Source organism: Rhinolophus sinicus, chromosome 3 (assembly GCF_057876585.1).
Source record: "Rhinolophus sinicus isolate RSI-liver-muscle chromosome 3, RSI-T2T, whole genome shotgun sequence".
NCBI lineage: Eukaryota > Metazoa > Chordata > Mammalia > Chiroptera > Rhinolophidae > Rhinolophus > Rhinolophus sinicus.
This window is the reverse complement of record NC_142503.1, coordinates 201,277,918-201,294,538: the sequence shown is the minus strand read 5'-3', so window position 1 is coordinate 201,294,538 and position 16,621 is coordinate 201,277,918. Positions and strand designations below refer to the sequence as shown.

The following is a 16,621-nucleotide window of genomic DNA, read 5'->3' as shown; positions in this document are numbered from 1 at the left end:
GCAGCCGGAAGCCCAGTGGGGAGCTCTTCGGGTCCCGCTGCCCACACTGGGTGGCCGCAGGGTGCTTGAGCATGGTTTGTTCATGCCTCCAATACTAAGTAACAGTGCCAGGCACTGATGGACACTCCAAGAAAGACACGGTCCCTATCCTCAGGTCGCCATCGCCCAGCAAGGAGGCGCACAGGGAAGCCCGACAGGTAAGTCCGACAGGCAAGTCAGCGCCGAGTTGTGGCTCATTCACTCAGTCATTCTCGTCCAGCGTGCAGGATGGCGGCCCCGCGGGCAGCCCTGAGGACACAAGTGAGCCGACTGCACAGTCCGGTCCTCCCGGAGCCGACACTGGAACCTCAGTCCACACGTAACTCAATCACCCAGCGCGGCCGAGCGGAACCCGCGGCCCCAGCTCGCGTTTCCGGGGGGACTATGTGGAGCGGGCCGCGCGCCACCCCACGTGACGCCTGAGCGCGCGGGATGGGGGACTGCGCGTGCGCAGTGTGGCCGGCGACTTCCGGGTGAGATGCCGGCGAAGTGGAAGGAGGCTGCTTCCCCGCCGGCTGAGTCGGCGGCCTGTCCCCTCAGTCGCAGGTGCAGGGCACTTTCTCCAGCAGCCCGCCTTCTGGTGCCACCCGTCGCGCTGCAGTGTCAACTCGGGGAGGGCGGGGCGTGACGACGTGTGTCTCTAGAAACCCCCCAGGTGGCATCAGAGAAACGGGCAGGTCTTCCTAGAGGGTGAGGAGGGGGCGTGTAACCTGGGGCCCCAGGTGCCCGGACTTGCGCACCGCAGTGCCCGAGCCCCAGCGCCTTCTCGTCTAGCCGCCCCGCCAGGGACGACGAAGGCGGGCATGAGAGCATCTAGCACGAGGGTCCGCGGCGGGGACGCCCGTCCTTCCAGCGCGGAGGCTCAGGGCGGCGGCTGGGCGGCGAGGCCAATGGCGAGGCTGGTCCTGGGGCCCCGGGGCAGCGTCGGACGGCCTTCCGCGGGCACGGGAAGCGGTGGGGGATGCTGAGCGCACGACTGCCAGGACCTAGCTCTGCCATCGTGAGACCACGCGGGAGCTGGAGGGGGACTGGCCGGGACGAGCGTGTTGGCCCCGGAGGGGGACAGACCCGAGACACATTACGCAGGCGGAAACCACGGGACTTTGTGGGAGTGGGCAGTGCGGTAAGAGCCAAGGGTGACATCCAGGCTCCCAGCCGGAACACAGGCTCATGAGGGCGTTTATCTAGTAAATGGGGGCGGCTGGGTGAGGAAGGGGTTGGTTGGGGGAAATGGCATTTCGTGTGCTCCTGGAAGGTACTGAGGAGGTGTGCGTAGCTGTCGCATATGTGAGTGGTCAGGGGAGCTCGCAGCAGGCAGCATGGGTTCAGGAGGCACCAGCAAAAGATGGCATCTGTCGCAATGGAAGGAGACTCCCTGAGGAATGGGCCTTCACAGACGAGAGTCAGCTGCCAGCCCGAGAGATGCAGTGGAGGTGAGTAGCTGGGGAGGCAGAAAGAACATGGAGGCGCATTGGCAGGAGGGAGTCAGCTGAGCAAAGTGCTGCTGAGAAGTCGAGGAGGGAGTGTGAGATGTGAGAGCTTTGAAACTTCCTTGAGCAGTTTTGGAGGAGTGGGAGAGAAGGGGTGTGGGAGTGGGTGGCACAGTAAATAGCTTTTCCCCTTGAACTAGATGAGCTGAATCTGGAGTTCACATGGAAAATGAACACGCTAAAATAGTCAAGAAAACTGAAAAAAGAAGAGGCATGAGAGCCGTAGTCCTCCCAAAGATTGTAACACGTTCTAAAGCCCCACGCGGTGCAGCCGTGCAGCACGGCTGCAGGGAGAGTGTGGGCAGAGCGAAGTAAGGGGCGGCCACAAACGGCACGGCAGTGGGAACTCCTGCCATGAGGGTTGCTCCCTGGCCAGGGAGGGTGAAGAGGGACAATTTTAGTAAATCTGAAGAATGATAAAGTTAGACCCATAGCCTGGTCACATACCAGTTAAAACTAAAATGATCAATGGTATAAATGTAAAGAAGTGAAACCGTTGAAAAAAAAAGTAAGAAAAAAATGGTGAATTCCTTAACACAGGAATGGAAGTAGAAATGCCCAGGAGGAAAATGGGCAAAAAACACGAGCAGAATCAACCCAAAGGAAAGAAGGGTGACCCATGCACACAGGAAACGCTATTTAACCTCACTCAGTAAGAGAGACGCGGGCTCAGATGATACTGAGGTGCCGTTTTCACCCGTCAACTTTTGAAAAATCCCGGTTTGATAAGCTGGGGAAATGAAGATGGGCGCAAGCGGTCTGACCTGCTCCCAAGTGCTTCCGCACGTGGCGGTCTGTGTCTCATCCCTCCCGGTGCCACGGCCCACCACAAGGTTGTTTGCTTACAACAGCAGAGCTGGGCACCACCCAGGTGTCCGCGTGTAGGGAACCGCCCTGACGTCCTTTTCTAGGAGACAATCCACAGAGGTTTGACCACACTCTGAGACACTGACGCTGTGTACAAAGCAAAGGGCCATGGAAGTGTCCGTGTGTTGATGTGGAAATATGTCTGGTCTGTTTTTAAGTGAAGAAAAGCAACGTGCAGAACAGCATACGTGCTTTGCCACCTTTTGGGGGTAATGATGGGGAGGAATACTGGCTTGTAGTTACAAAAAGAAACACTGGCAAATACCCAAGAAATGAGTAATAGTGGAAACAGAAGTCAGGGACAAGTGGGGTGGGGGCACAGAGCGGGCGGGGGGAGGGCGCAATTCCTGTCTCTATCTTTTAATGACAAAGAATAAAGATAAAAACAATACTTTTGGGAAAAGGCAGTAGAAAGTACACAGAATTAAGCAGTCACGTGAGAAGTCTTGTTGGAAAGAACAGGAAAATGCAAAGAAACACAGATGAAGGAAGAGGCTTCAAATTTAATCCAGTTCATTTGTGTTGGTGCCCAATGATTGGTAATGTGACTCAAGATAAAAAAAGGTCTCCCCACTTTTCATGCTCCAGGCATCAAATTCCCTCCCTACAAGTGACCAAAATGTCCACGTTATCTATTTCTTGAACATCCTTGCAGGAATGTTAGGCATGTGCAAATGTATATTCACATGCTTGTAATTTCCCCTTTTACCTCAGAGAGGGACAGCTATCAGGTTTCTGCACTTTAGAACTTTCACTTACTATCCGAGCGCCTTCACTTCCACGGCTCATAGGATCCTGTGCAACGCAAGGACCATGTTAATCCGGTCTCCCGGGAAGGACACTGACACCTTTTCCAATGCTTTCCCATATCACATGACTCTAGCACCTCCCATGGAAGTGGGAGCTTATCCGCAGGACGTGTCCTAGAGCTTTTGGGTCAAAGCATTTGTGCCTTTGTAATGTGGGTGGCAGTTGTCAAGTGGCCCTCCCAACCAACTGTGTGCCAACTCAGACTCTGCTGGTGACGTATTACAGAGTGGTTGCCCACAGCCTCGTACAGTAAGCACACTCCCTGCACCCATCCCGTTTCCACAGCTCTCTAGCCATCATTCTGGGCACATCTAGACCTTCATCTGTTCTTGTCCTCCCACAACTATTGTAATCTTTATAGTCCATGCATTGAAATGCAAAAATCTTAACTGTAAATTTTGACAAATGGCTACACCGACATAGCACACCCTCTATAAAACTCTAGAAATGTCCACACGTCCCAAAGTCCCTCGTGGCCTTCCCAGTCAGGCGTTCTCCCCCGCACAGGAGCTCTGACAGGTGCGCTCTCTCTGCCCTCGCAGCGGTGACACGCACCCACTGTCGTGTGTATGGCAGCCCCTCCCCTTCACTGTTGCACGCTGTCCATTGCGTGAATCAGTGTGTCAATTCTGCAACTGCTGGACACTTGGGATTCTAGTCTTTGGTCACAAAGCTACTCGGAACATTGTGTGAGGTCCTTTTGCGGACACGTTTCATTTCTCCTGGATGATACCTAGGAGTGGAATCGTTGGGACAAATGACAGGTGCATACTTAACTTCCTGAGAAACTGGCCGCGCCTTTCCAAGGTGGCATGCCATGTCAGAATTCCCCCCAGTGCTTGCTGTGGCCAGTCTTCGAATTTCACGGTGGCTGTGTCGTGATTTGGCACTGTGGCTCTCATTTGCGTCCCCATGATGGATGGTGCTGAGCTCTTTTCCATGTGTCTGTCATGCAGCCTCCTTTAAGAAGTGTCTGTCAGACCTGCTGCCACAAACGCACACATTTCACTGGTTGCAGTTTCGGTTTTTTTCAAGGATGGGTTTCTTTCCAGTTTCTGCCTTTTACTCACTCCATGCCTTCAAATAGATTTTTGAAAGCTATATGTTTTTGTCCAGAGTTTCTCATTGTTACCCATGGCAGGGGCGGGAGGGGGACCAACCCAGCCATGCCAGCATTCCTAGATGTCATACCGTTTATTTGCATCTCTCTCTTTTTTTCAACTTTTTTTTTTATTTAAGTGTTTTTCCAGGACCCATCAGCTCCAAATCAAGTAGTTGTTCAATCTAGTTGTGGAGGCGCAGCTCACAGTGGCCCATTGGGGACCCAACTGGCACCCCTGGTGTTAGGAGCATCACCCAACTGAGCTGACAGGCCGGCCCTTTGATTGCGTTATTGGGAGTGAGGCTGAGCAGAGTTTCACAGTCCTGGAGTCTCCTGCCCTTCCTTTCTTATTGGCTGCACAGTGGAGGGAAGGTCCGCATTCATCCAGGTTTGGGTTTTCCCAAGGAGTTTGGTAGGAAAAGAGGGCAGAGCCTGGAGGCTTGGTCAGGGGAGGGAGTACAGAGCAGGGAGGGGAAGATGGTGAGAAGGTGGCCAGGTCAATGGATTCAAAACCACAAGGCCAAAGGGTGTTTACCGAGAAGCTGCTTGACCAGGCAGACGGGAAATGGAGCTCGTGTCGAGTGAGGGAGACTGAACTTCAGCTTCCAGAGTGGGTGCTGTTACTGGCCATACCTGAGAGCCGGGAGTGGGGGCTACAGGGCTGGGGGATGCTGAGCCCAGGGCAGGGTGTGGGTGCGCTTTCCTGCAGACCTGGATGGAAGGCCTTGGCCTCAGTCACTAGAGGGGGAATGAAGGAGGCAGCGCCTGGAGCCAGAGCCTTTGAGAAGAGGGGAGGAAGGCAGGGTGGCCCCCCCAGGGCACGAGCCTTGAGACAGCTGCGATTTTGTGAGAGGGACCTGGCAGAGATGTCCCCACCTCCCTTCCTGGGCCTGGCTGGTAGGGACAGATAGAAAAAACAGCTTGACTGTGACACTGTAGGGGAAGCAGAGTCTGGGAGGGACAGCCAGGTGGGACACAGCAAGGGACATTCTGGGAAGACTGAGCCCTAGGGCAAGATGTCCATCTCATACCCAGGAAGTCGGCCCTGGGGTGGAGTAGGCGACGATGTGAGATTCAGGTGATAGTGGACTGGGGAGAGCATGGGCAGAACAGGATCGGGCCTGGGCGCGGAGCGGGGTCCCCTGAGCTGTGGCTCTGAATGCCAGGCGGTGTCAGCTGTGCCCAGCTGCCCATGAGTTGCCCAGCACATGGAGGGTGAAAATGGAAATGTCAACAAACGTCACAGAGAAAACTGTAGGAGGCTCAGGTCTAGGCAGAGCCAGGTTGGACCTGGGCCTCCCGGCTCCCAGGCCAGGGTCCTGTGGCCTCCATGTCCCTCTGAAACACCAGTGTCCCCCCAAATTCATATGCTCAAGTCCTAACCCCCAGGACCTCACAATGTGGCTGCATTTGGAAGAGGGTCTTCACAGAGGTGATCAAGGTAAAATGAGGTTGTGGAGTGAGCCTCAATCCAGTCTGAGTGTGTCCTTCTAAGAAGAGAAAAGGACACAGACACAGAGGGACGGCCATGTGAGGACACAGGGAGAAGGCCCGTCCACGCGCCCAGGAGCGAGGCCTCAGGAGGAACCAGCCCTGCAGGCCCCTGACCTGGGACTTCCGGCCTCCAGGACTGGAGAGAATTCGTTTCTGCTGTTCCAGCCGCCCAGGTGTGGTGCCATGTTATGGCCGCTGGAGCAAACAAATACAACCAATAAAGAAATACGGTGTGATATGGTGACTTATAATAAATACATATTGGGTCTTCATCCCCATTCCTGGCACAGAGCTACCCAAACCCTTAGAATTTCGGGTGATATAAGTGACAAAGGTGTCTTCTGTTATGTGAATGAGGTGACTTGGAAAGATCCAAGGTCACATAAGGATGGGGGCTGGTTGCCAGGGGAGCCAACCCTGCGATTAGAGGACTGGAACTCTCCAGGAAGGGGACAGAACCTGGAGGTTGAATGGATCGCCAATGGCCAATCAGTTAATCGTGCGTGCCTGTGTGTGAAGCCTCCATGAAGGCCAGAAGGACGGGCTTCTGGGAGCTTCCAGTCCAGTGGACATGTGGAGCTGGGCGAGAGTGGCCCCTGGAGAGGGCCGGGAAGCCCCTCCCCTGCCCATAACTGGCCGGTCATGTCTTCACCTGGCTGTTCCTGGGCTCTCTCCCACTGACCTGCTGAGTGAACGTCTCCTGAGGTCTCTGAGCCACTCCAGCAAATGAATCAGACCCAGCAGGGGTCATGGGAACCTCCCATCTATAGCCTGTTAGTTTCCTGGTCAGAAGAACAGGTGACAGCCTGGCAGGCGACTGGCCTCTGCAGTGGGGGAGGGGGAGTCCTTAGGCCTGAGCCCTTGACCTGTGGGGTGTGACACCATCTCTGGGGTGATAGTGTCAGAATCGAGCCAAATTGTAGGACGCCCTGCTGGTGTCAGAGAATTGCTTTTTGGATGTGTGGGTCCCGCCTTCTCCCCTCCCCACCACACACAGTGAAATTGGGTCCAGAACCTGAGTTACAAGCTTCTCTTTACACAGACTTCTGTCCACACTGGTGAAAACAACTGTTTGGGTCCAACTTGGGGAGGTGAGTCCTGGCTCCCTCAGATTTCCCGGGATCCCACACCCCCCCCCACTTTACCCTCCTCCACTGACTTCTCTGCGGGGCTACCTGGGGCTGGTGGGCATGCCAGGCACTCAGCTGGCCTCTCTGAACCGCCCCCAGCCCCCAGCAGTTCCAGAGGCAGAGTGGCTGGAAGTCTGGAGCCACCCCAGCCCTCTAGCCAGCTGTCCCCAAGCTGGTCCATTGCCACCAAGGTGCACTCCTCTGCCCTTCACCCAGGGCCCATCGGCGACGCTCCTCAGGCTGCTGGCACCCACAATCCAGCCAGGCCAGCACCAAAGCCCTGGGGACGGCCCCAGGGAGCAGGCCCGTTACATTCTCACCGTCAACAGCAGCACTGCCTGTGTGCTCACAGGGCATTACCCCTTCACCTGGAACCCCGTCTGCCATTGTCCCCACTGCACAAGTGAGAACACTGAGGTGGAAGAGCGACATGACCCGGGACACGGACCAGGCGGCCCCTCCTCGCTGGCGCTGGGGAGCCAGAGGGTGTGGGTGGAACAGGCAGTCCCCACTTTCCCTCCGTACACATTTCCTTCTGCCCATGGCAGGGCTGGAGGAGCTGGGGGGCTGCAAAACACCCTGGACCTTGGGGGCTGCAGGGGACGTAGAAGGAGGTAGTGAAGTCCCACTGGGCGTCACCCTTTCTCCGCCCAGGACTCAGCTTACAGCCGGTCAAGCACGAGGACCTCAACTTGGGGACTGGCCTAGGTTTAGGCGTCAGTCTTCTTGGGACGTACCACAGCCTCAAGGCAGCAGTGAACAGCGGAGGGGAAGGGGAGAAGAGGCAGAGTGATGACAATGACAGTGTCAGTGCAGGGTCTGGGTTTAGAAGGGAACAAGGACGGCACTGAGATGGGAAGGGAAGCCCAGGGAAGTGGGGGAGGCAGGCCTGGGCCATCTCTGTGCCCAGTGTGACATCCCGAGTCTCCTTGGCCTCTGGGTGGTGAAACTCCCTCACCAAGGCAGGCTGTGGCGCTACTCATGAATTTGGGGAAGGGTGTGGGCAGCTGGCTCACCCCACGGCCAGAGGCAGAGCACGTGGGGGAGGCCAGAGGCTACCAGCACTGCTCTGACCCCTCCCTGCTTCCCTGCCTGGCTTCCCCAGGCCCCCAGCCTCACACACTGCCCGTGACCACTCACCCTGTCTTATAACCTTTGCAGTGGCCCTCAGCCTGGACTGCCATCTCTGTGCTGTCCACCCGAGGACCCTGAGAGCCCACCCTACTGGGGCCTTTGGGAGCCCTCTCATCTGGGCAGACCCAGGAGTCCCTGTGGGCTCCTTTGCTGCCCTGTGGCGCCACCATCCCAGGAGGGCAGGTATGACAGTGCAGGGCCCATGCCAGCACTGCCAGGCAGGAGCCAGGGTTCCTGAAGTTGGGACAGGAAGTCCTGGGTTTGCTACCACCTGGCTTTGGGGCTGTGGGCGGGAGCCAGGCCCTTCCAGGTGTCTCAGTTTACCATGCAGCCAAGGGGTGAGGCTGAATGGCTTCTAGGGAGGGTTCTAGGAGGGTTACCCTGCTCAGGAACCCAGGAGCGGGGCTCCCGGCATGAGCTGAGTGTGAGCACAGCTTGGCAGAGCTGGATGGGTGGGATGGGCCCAGAAGCCCCCTCCCCAGGGCAGACCCTCCCTTCCAGGGCATCTCCACCCCTGCCTCATTGGCATGGCAACAGCCTCCTCCCAGTTCTGAGAAGGCACGGCTGAGCATGGGCCCAACTGGGAAGCGAACAGAGCCTCCCTGCAGGACAGCCGCTTGGTGGGAGCCCGGCTGGGTGAGGGAGGTGCCAGGCACCACCTCCCAGAGGCAAAGACTTGCATTTGAGGTCAGGACTGGGAAGGCCTCAAAGGTTGGCCCTTGCAGCGTCAGATCAGCTCAGCCTGATGACCCCTGAGCACGCTTGGCAAGCATTATCCCCCCACCTTGCCTCAGCTCTGCCTGTTGGAGGGTGCTTGGCCAGGACCGGGCTTGGGGAACACATGAGGTGGTCTGCCCATCTGCCCCTCCTCAGGCAGGCCCGCAGGTGAGAGTGGGGCAGGAGGCCTCTGAAGGAGCTGGGGGACAAATCAGGTGTGTGGGGGGAGGACAGGCGAGCGGGCAGGAGAGTTGGGGTGGCTTCTGGAAGATGGGAGCATGAGGACCCAAAACCATGACGCAGGAGGCCTCAGATCCAAGCCCCAGGGCTCGTGGCTGCTTAGCAAGGTCCCCCTCCCCCAAGGCAAGAAGCCATGACGCCTCCCTCTTGGCGCCAGTCTGCATCCTGCCCCTCAACACAAACCTGCCTCCCTGGGACACCCCTCCCACAAACTCAGGGTAGGGTGGGGGGCAACATGGGGAAAGAGGGTGTGCCCTAGCCCATTCCCTCATCGGACACGGCAGGTGGTGGCATCTGGGACAGGGGTCCCAGAGTACCCACCAAGCCCCAGCATCCCAGCCCAACAATGCCCACTCTCTACACACTGTCCCCAGGAATTATCGGGCTATCTCCACATCGGATGGGCTTTATTCACCACTGTCACCATGAAGACGATGATGTGAACACAGGGAAATAGCACTGAGTCCAGACTGCCTCAGCTGGCGCGCTGTGTGCACAGAAAATCTCCCACCAACAGTAAGCGTGAACAACTGACTGTCCTCCAGGTCACCTCCCTGCCCCCCGCCCCCCCCAGGGGCAGGAGGCAGGGTGGGCCCTGGAGAAGCCCACACAGCAGGCACCACTCACAATGCGTCTACATATGCCTCTTCTACATGCTCCCACACAATTAATGTCTTCAATACATACATACGTATGTATATACATACATACGTATGTATGTATATATATATGTATATATGTAGAGAGATATATATATATATATTTCATTTGAACTGTGCCGGTTATCAAATTAAAAACTGACTTCTCTTCACGTGAACTTCACAGTAACGGCTCGCAGAAGACAATGAATCCAGTGTTGATAACTCAGGGCCCACTTCCTGCTCCAGGAAAGTACTTTTCTTCCCCTACGGAAACCCCTGGGGAAAACCAGGGCCACTGCCACATCCCTGGCTGCCCATCGCTGCTGTCGCGGCTCAGCCCTGCCATTTGCGGGATGCATGCAGACGCACGCACGCGCACGAGGACATCCAATCACAGAGTACATCACCGAGTACTGTCATGCGGAGCAGGAAGTCCCATGGCCCGTCCAGCGGTGGGGTCGGGCCAGGACGATCGGAAGTAGAGGTGCCCTTCACCCAGCTCTCTGGTCCGCAGTCAGTCCAGGGCCTCCGAGCTGCCTAGCATGGACAGGCCGCACACACACAGGGAGGGAGAACGGACGAGATGCACCCATCCGTCCACCTGCTGGAGAGTCCCTTCACTCAAGACCAGGCAGGTGAATAAATACGACATCAAGTGTTGTCAGGAGAAGGGAAAATAACTTAAACTTGGCCAGACTCTGTCCTCAGCACCACTTTCAGTCACAGCAGAAATCGCCCTTGTGGTCCAGGAAAACCAGGCGTCCAGGCGGCTCTACCACCTGCAGAACCCCAGAAGTTGGGGCAGCTGCCACTCAGAACCACTGAGGTTCTGGCAGCGAGACTTACTCAGTGAGTAGGTGGGTAAGGCAGGGTGGCCCCAGCCAACTGCAAACACAGTACCTATCACATTGTAGGAGCTTCAGCCTCCCAAGGCTGTGGATGAAGGTGGGGGCTGTGACCCCAGCCCAGAGGCCAACTGCCCTCTCCCCTGACTCCTCCCTGTGCAATGGCCACTTTCACCCATGCCCCACTGTAGGGAAGAGAAAACCTACAACGAGTGGTACATTCCTGGTAGGAGAGCAGCCTCTGGCCCCTGCTCAGGGCTCTGGAAATGACCAGCAGTTCCAGGGATGGACGAGTGACCTTCAGGGTCAGGTCCACTGAGGCCCAGTAGCGGCTTGTGATACTCATGGTCCAGGGCTGCTTTCCTGCCACCCTGTGCACCCCCCCTCTGGGGATGCTCAGAGGCACCCTGGCCCCTGGCTCAGGCAGGGAGGCGGCACGGCCCATCACCCACGGGCAGACATCTGGCAACCTCAGGAGGCTTGGCATTTAAAGAGAATCATCTCCAAATACCAACTTTGTCTGCCTTGAGTTACAGTGCGGTCAGGACCACAACTGCCTCCCACCACAGTGCCTGCAACTCCACAGCCAGTCGGCTTCTGGCTGCTTCTGCTCCTGTCACCCTGGGGTCCCCACTAGGGCCTGTACCCACCCCCGCCCACCAGCTGTGCCTGGATGGCCCCTGGTGTGCCTGGGGCCTCCCCTGCAGGGGATTCTGCTGCCACCATCAGGAGTGGCCTGTTCGGGGAACCAGCCCGCCCCGTCCAGGGCCTCACACCCAGAACTGTGATTCGTGGTCCTTCACGAAGTCGGGCCAGGCTCACAAACATGCCAATGTGGTCAGGGAAGCGCCGGGAGAAAGGATACACTGGCCGTCCTACACCGAGGTGCTTGGGCCACACTTGAGGGCCTTTGAGACAGCCCTGGAACTGGCAGGAAAGGAAGACTGTGTCACAGTCCGGGCACCGCCAGGCCCGAGTGAGATGGAGGGTGGGGGAGGGGTGAAAGGCATGGAGGAGGGCTGCAGGAATCACTCTGAGTCTGAGGCCGCTGGTCCAGGTCCAGGTGGCAGCAGGGTTCTTTCTGCTGGGAGTGTCCAGCTCAGGGACCCTCACACTCCATCCCAGTGCCCCACCTGGGAGGTCTGGCCCCTCTTTTCCCCCCACCCCCACTCCACCGGCGGCATCACACCAGCAGGGACTTGACCAGGCCGCAGTGAAACTTGCGGACGTGGCGGTAGAGGTCCCCGGACTGCGTGAAGCGGCGCTCGCACCAGCGGCAGGCGTGGGGTTTCTCGCGGGTGTGCACCACAGCGTGACGGCTCAGGTTGTGCGAGTACTGGAAGCTCTTGCCGCACTGCGCACACGTGTAGGGCTTCTCACCCGAGTGCGTGCGCTCGTGCCGCTTCAGCGTGTATGCGCACGAGAAGGTCTTCCCGCAGAGCGGGCAGGTGGGCATGGTGCCGTCGGGCGAGAGCCGGGCCCGCGCACTGTCCCGCTCCCGGAAGTGGGCGCTGAGGTGCAGCTGCAGTTCGTGGGCGCTAGGGAATTGCTTGCTGCACAGTGGGCATGTGCAGAGGTGCCCGCCGGGCCCCAGCTCGTCGTCGCTCGCCCCGGGCTCTGCATCCAGCTCCAGTTCCTGGCTGCCCACCCCGCTGACTGGCAGTGGCTCCATGCCCCCTGCCAGGCGCTTGGCTGCAGGAACACAGGGTGGCTGTAGAGGGCTGTGGGGGCCCAGAGGGCCCACGCTGTCCTGTTCCGACAGTGAGTTGCGCTCGTCCTTCACTGGCCGTGGGGCCCCTTGCTGCATCTGACTGCAGGGGGCTGCCTGGAGGACACAGGGTGGGTGGACTGGCTCCCGCCTCTGGCCAGGCTTCAGCGACAGGTCCAGAGCCCGGTCTGACTCTCCTGGGGCCTGCCAGAGAGGAGGCCCCAGCGCTCGTGGAGGGAAGACGGCCTTGACCCCAGCCCCAGGGAGCCTGGCCTTCTGGGCAGCTGGGCAGAGCTCAGGGGTCCAGGCGTGCAGGGGGCAAAGGGGCTGGCCTGACAGCTCTGCCCCAGGGGCGGGGGTCTCCGGATGCAGCCCGTGACCCTTCTCCCTGAGCCTGCCCTTGCAGACCTTGACAATGTCGTACATGTGCAGGTAGCTGGCGGCGGCCAGGACGTCCTCGACCGGCAGGCTGCGCAGGTCCAGGCGTCCCTCGTACATGAAGTCCAGCAGACGGCCAAAAGCGGGCGCAGTGACGATGTCGCCGTTGAGCCGCACCGTGTCGCGGCTGCCCGAGGGCCGGTCCCTGTAGAAGAGATGGAAGTAGACGCTGCACGCGGCCAGCACGGCGCGGTGGGCCGGGAAGCGCGCGTCGCCCACCAACACGGTGCAGTCGCACAAGAAGCCGAGCTCGCGTTGCTGCCTCAGGCGGCCCAGCAGCCGCCCGCCGTGCTCCGGGAACTCCATGCTGCTGCCGTCATCACTTGGGCACAAACGGACGCCTGTGAGCGCGCCTGGAGACGCCGTGGCCGCCGCTGCCCCGGCCGCCCGACGCGCGTTTCCCGGTGCCGGCAGGGCGGAGAGAGGGGCGCCGGGCGCCGCGCGTAACCCTCCGCCCGGAGCCACCCTGGGCACCTGCCCCGAGCAGGAAAAACTCGATCGAAAGTAAACAGAAGCCGCTCCGCCACGGGGGCGGGTCCCGGGACGCGGGCGGAGGGGGCCCGAGCCGCGCGAACCTGCGCGCGTCCCCGTCTGGGGCTCCCCTCCCAGCCCCGGCGCCCCCGAATTTCACTCTGGGCGGCTGTCCGCCGCGTCCCCCGACGCCCGAGTCGCTACGCCGTCGCCGCCCCAGGTCCGCGCCTCCAGCTGTCGCCCGGCCCTCCAGATGCCGCCGCCGCCGCCGCCGCTGCGGGTCCCATTTATGGCAGCGCGGCCGCGGGGAGCGGGCCGGCGGGCGGGGCGGGCAGAGCCGGGCGCCCGCCCCCCGCGCTCACCTCCGCCGCCAGAGCTCCTCTCCGGCCACCGCCCGCGCCACCCGCCCTCCCCGGTGTGGCCCCGGCGCGCGGAGCTACGGACAGCGCGCCCCGGCGGGGAGGGCGCGGGGACCGGGGGGCGCCGGGCGGGGCGCACTCCAACTTGGCCGACCCGGCACCGCCCGCCACTCGCCCCGCCCCGGAGAGAGCGAAACTCGGGGCGGGGGCTGGAGGGGGCGGGTCGAGGCGACTTCCCGGAGCGGCGGAACCGCTGAGGTCACCCTCGCCGCCCTTTCCCTGTCCGCCCCGCCTGACCCGGCCCTGCGCGCGGCCAGCTGGAGCGCTGGGGTGGGAGGGGATGTGGGACACGGCGGGGGAGGGGGGCTCTCTCGCGATACATGCCGCCTCCGTCTCGGTGTCTCCCCCATGGAGTCCCAACTGCGCCCGTCTGCTAAGGGACCCCTTCCAAGGACCGGCATCCGGGGGCGCAGCCGGAACCCCGGCCTCCTGTCACTTCCCGCAGCGCCGGCTCTGGGATGGAGGAGGGAGGTCGTAAATTTGAAAAAGATGACACCCCTTTTCGTTGAAAGCCAGTTTTTAAATTTAAGTTAATTTAGCTGGGACCGTCTTCCAAACACTTAAGCCGGATCTCGACCTTGGAGTCCACAGCAGGGGACTCCCACCCTTTCAACGGACTCTCGCTCAGCGTTTGGGTGGGGAGCTGTTTGTCTGAGAGCCTAGAGGCCAGGGCACGTCCCAGCAGACATGGCACTCTGATGGAGGGAGGCCAAGCCGCTCCAGAACCCAGAGCAGACAGGAAAGTGTTCTGGGAGGAAGAGGCACCTGAAGGGGTGGGGTTGATATTCTGTATGCAGGTATTTCAGGTGGAAAAGCACCCAAGGTGTGAGGGGACACCTAGTCCTAATGCAAGAAGGAACTAGCCCCAGAGAAATAGAGACATGATTTTGGAGGGGTTGCCCCTTACCCCCAAGGGCCGGGGAGCATTTTCCTGGGGCCATCACCTAAGGGGGCTGCCCTTACAGGAGCAGCATTGAGGCTTTGCTAAACACCGCGGGACCACTACTCAGCTCAGCTTCACAACCCCTTAGATGCTAGAATTATCACACCGTATGGGTGGGGCACGTTAGGTAAGGTGACTGCAGGCAGCAAGTCGCTGAACCAAAGTTCGAATTCTGCAGTCCCCTGAATTGCCAGGGTACTGCCCAGCAGCCCCTAAATGGAAGGTGAGCAGGGGAGGAGCAGCCCCAGCCCGGAGTGGGGGCAGAAAGGAGGCCTTAACTAGGGGTTGGGGAGGTGTTGGAGGAGGGGCTGCGTCACAAAGGATGAGACCCCAGTCGGCCAGGTATCCGTGGGCAGAGGGAAGAGGGAGCCCTCCAGCCATTCTCCTCGATGCCCCAGAGGAGGGCGAGCCCTCTGTGAGAACAGAGTCCTGTTCAACGCTGTGGGCGGGTAGGCTGGGCGGGAGGGCTGAGGAGCCTCCAGAGGCCCTGGGGCCACTGCAATTAGATCTGCAGTCTGTGGGAAGGAGAGGCACATTCTTCCACTAAAAAATTATTCCTTGTTTGTCTGAAATTCAAATTTGTCTGGACATCCTGCATTTTTATTTCGTAAATCCAGCAACTGCAGCTCGGAACCCTGGACTCACACTGTCCTTGGCCACTGAGACGGCCCTGGCTCCCAAGGCCCATCCATCTGGGGACCCTTGAGGAGGGCCACACCCCTGCCTCCAGGCCCTCACCCTGCAGGGGGAACTGAATTCAAATGAGGTCCCTGGGAGCCCAGATGGAATTGCCCCCTGGGCCTGGCGGCTTCAGAGCCCTGCCCCTGCCCCCTCCCAACCTTGATAACGACCCTTGATCTCCTTGAACCTTAATACCCTCATCTGCAAAATAAGAAGAAAAACCGCAGGGCCTGGCACAGGTGAGACCCCAGGCCATTCACTGGTCACTCAGGCCCCTCCCCAGAGAGCCCTCCTCTGGCCGTCCCCATTCCTGTCTGTTCCAGCGGGGCACCCCAGAGTGGTCTATCATGACCACCCAGCTAAGCCTCCCCAAGGCCTCATTTCTCTCTCACAGCCTTAGCCTGCTTCACAGCCCTGCCCGTGTGATGTGACCATACTGTGACACGGTTCCCGCCACCAATGGGGTTTCAGTAAGTGTCTGAAGGGAGTGCATGGCTCCCGTGAGGACATCCACAAGCATGCCACCGTCCGATTCCGACTGCTGCCCGTTGCCCAGCTGTGCCCCCAGGCGTGGCCCCTGAGCCTGCGAAGGCAGGGCTCTGGGTGGCGTGAGGCCCTGGCATGGGCAGAGTGCCCTGCATGCCCTGCCTGGCTAGTGGGACAAAGTGCTCCTTGGGCACCTGACACAAGTTGTGGGGCACAGACAGGGACCAAAGCAGGCTAGGACACTGCAGGCGAGAGCCTGGGGCTGGGCCTGGGAGGCCAGCAAGTTAAGGATGAGCCAGGGAGGAGAAACATCCCTGGGGGAGGGGACCGTGGGAGAGAGGCCCTCTGTGCCTCTCCAGTCACAAGGTCTGAGTTAAGCCCCCCTGTCCTGCTGCACCCCGAGAAGGGACTGTCCCAGACAGCCCCAAAATGGCACTCTGGAGCTGGCCACCACATGGCCCTTGGGTCCCCTATCTGGCCCAGCAAGGTCTCAGGCACAGGGATGACAGGAGGTGTCGCAGTGGTGCAGGCAGAGCCTCCCTGGATGCAGTCAGCCAGGCGGCCATCTGGCCTGGGAGCTGCTTGAGGCCCCGCCCTGCAGCTGCTGCCCAGACTAGGCAGCCGGGGGCACTGGCCCAGGAGTCCTGCCTGATGGCCGGCAGCTGCAGAAGGTGACAGGGCTGGAGGCCCCTGTATTCAGGGAGGGGTCAGGCAGCTGCCCTCCCTGGGGCCGGTGCAGCAGTTTTTGTTGGAAACATCTGGCCAAGGGGCTCCCCAGAGGTTCCAGCAGTGGCCAGGGCTGGCCAACAGGGCTCGTGCTCTCCTTGCCATTCTGTTTGGGGGGCGGGAGAGGAGTGTTCTTGGGGAGAGGAGCTCGGCTTTCCCTCCTGGAGTCCAGTGGAGGCGGGGGGAGCACTGCCCACGGGGTACGCCAGTCACAGGGCAGGCTCACACAGAGGCCAAGAC

At 59.8% G+C, this 16,621-nt stretch overlaps 1 protein-coding gene and 1 long non-coding RNA gene across 4 annotated transcripts; one reads left to right on the top strand and one right to left on the bottom strand.

Annotated features, from left to right (window-relative positions):
- Nucleotides 1–1,336: 1,336 nt before the first annotated feature.
- Nucleotides 1,337–6,038, top strand: LOC148758719 (uncharacterized). The gene is made up of 2 exons (XR_016020958.1): nt 1,337–1,472; nt 1,670–6,038. It is a non-coding gene; the product is annotated as an uncharacterized LOC148758719 (long non-coding RNA).
- A 3,375-nt stretch (nt 6,039–9,413) lies between these two features.
- ZBTB42 (zinc finger and BTB domain containing 42) lies at nt 9,414–13,628 on the bottom strand. 3 transcript variants are annotated; one of them, XM_074326794.2, is made up of 2 exons: nt 13,489–13,628; nt 9,414–12,800 (listed from the first exon to the last, which is right to left on the bottom strand). In XM_074326794.2, exon 2 carries the CDS (start codon nt 12,713–12,715, stop codon nt 11,693–11,695), a length of 1,023 nt encoding a protein of 340 aa, XP_074182895.1. In that variant the 5' UTR covers nt 12,716–12,800; nt 13,489–13,628; the 3' UTR covers nt 9,414–11,692. The 3 variants fall into 3 exon arrangements, with proteins under 3 accessions (XP_074182895.1, XP_019602770.2, XP_019602769.2); XM_019747211.3 differs by lacking the exon at nt 13,489–13,628 and having other exon boundaries at nt 9,414–12,421; nt 12,626–13,482; XM_019747210.3 differs by lacking the exon at nt 13,489–13,628 and having other exon boundaries at nt 9,414–13,482.
- Nucleotides 13,629–16,621: the final 2,993 nt, after the last annotated feature.

What these genes read in the sequence shown, in the direction of transcription:
- ZBTB42 (XM_019747210.3), bottom strand. Translation starts at nt 12,961, where the DNA reads ATGGAGTTCCCGGAGCACGGCGGGCGGCTGCTGGGCCGCCTGAGGCAG.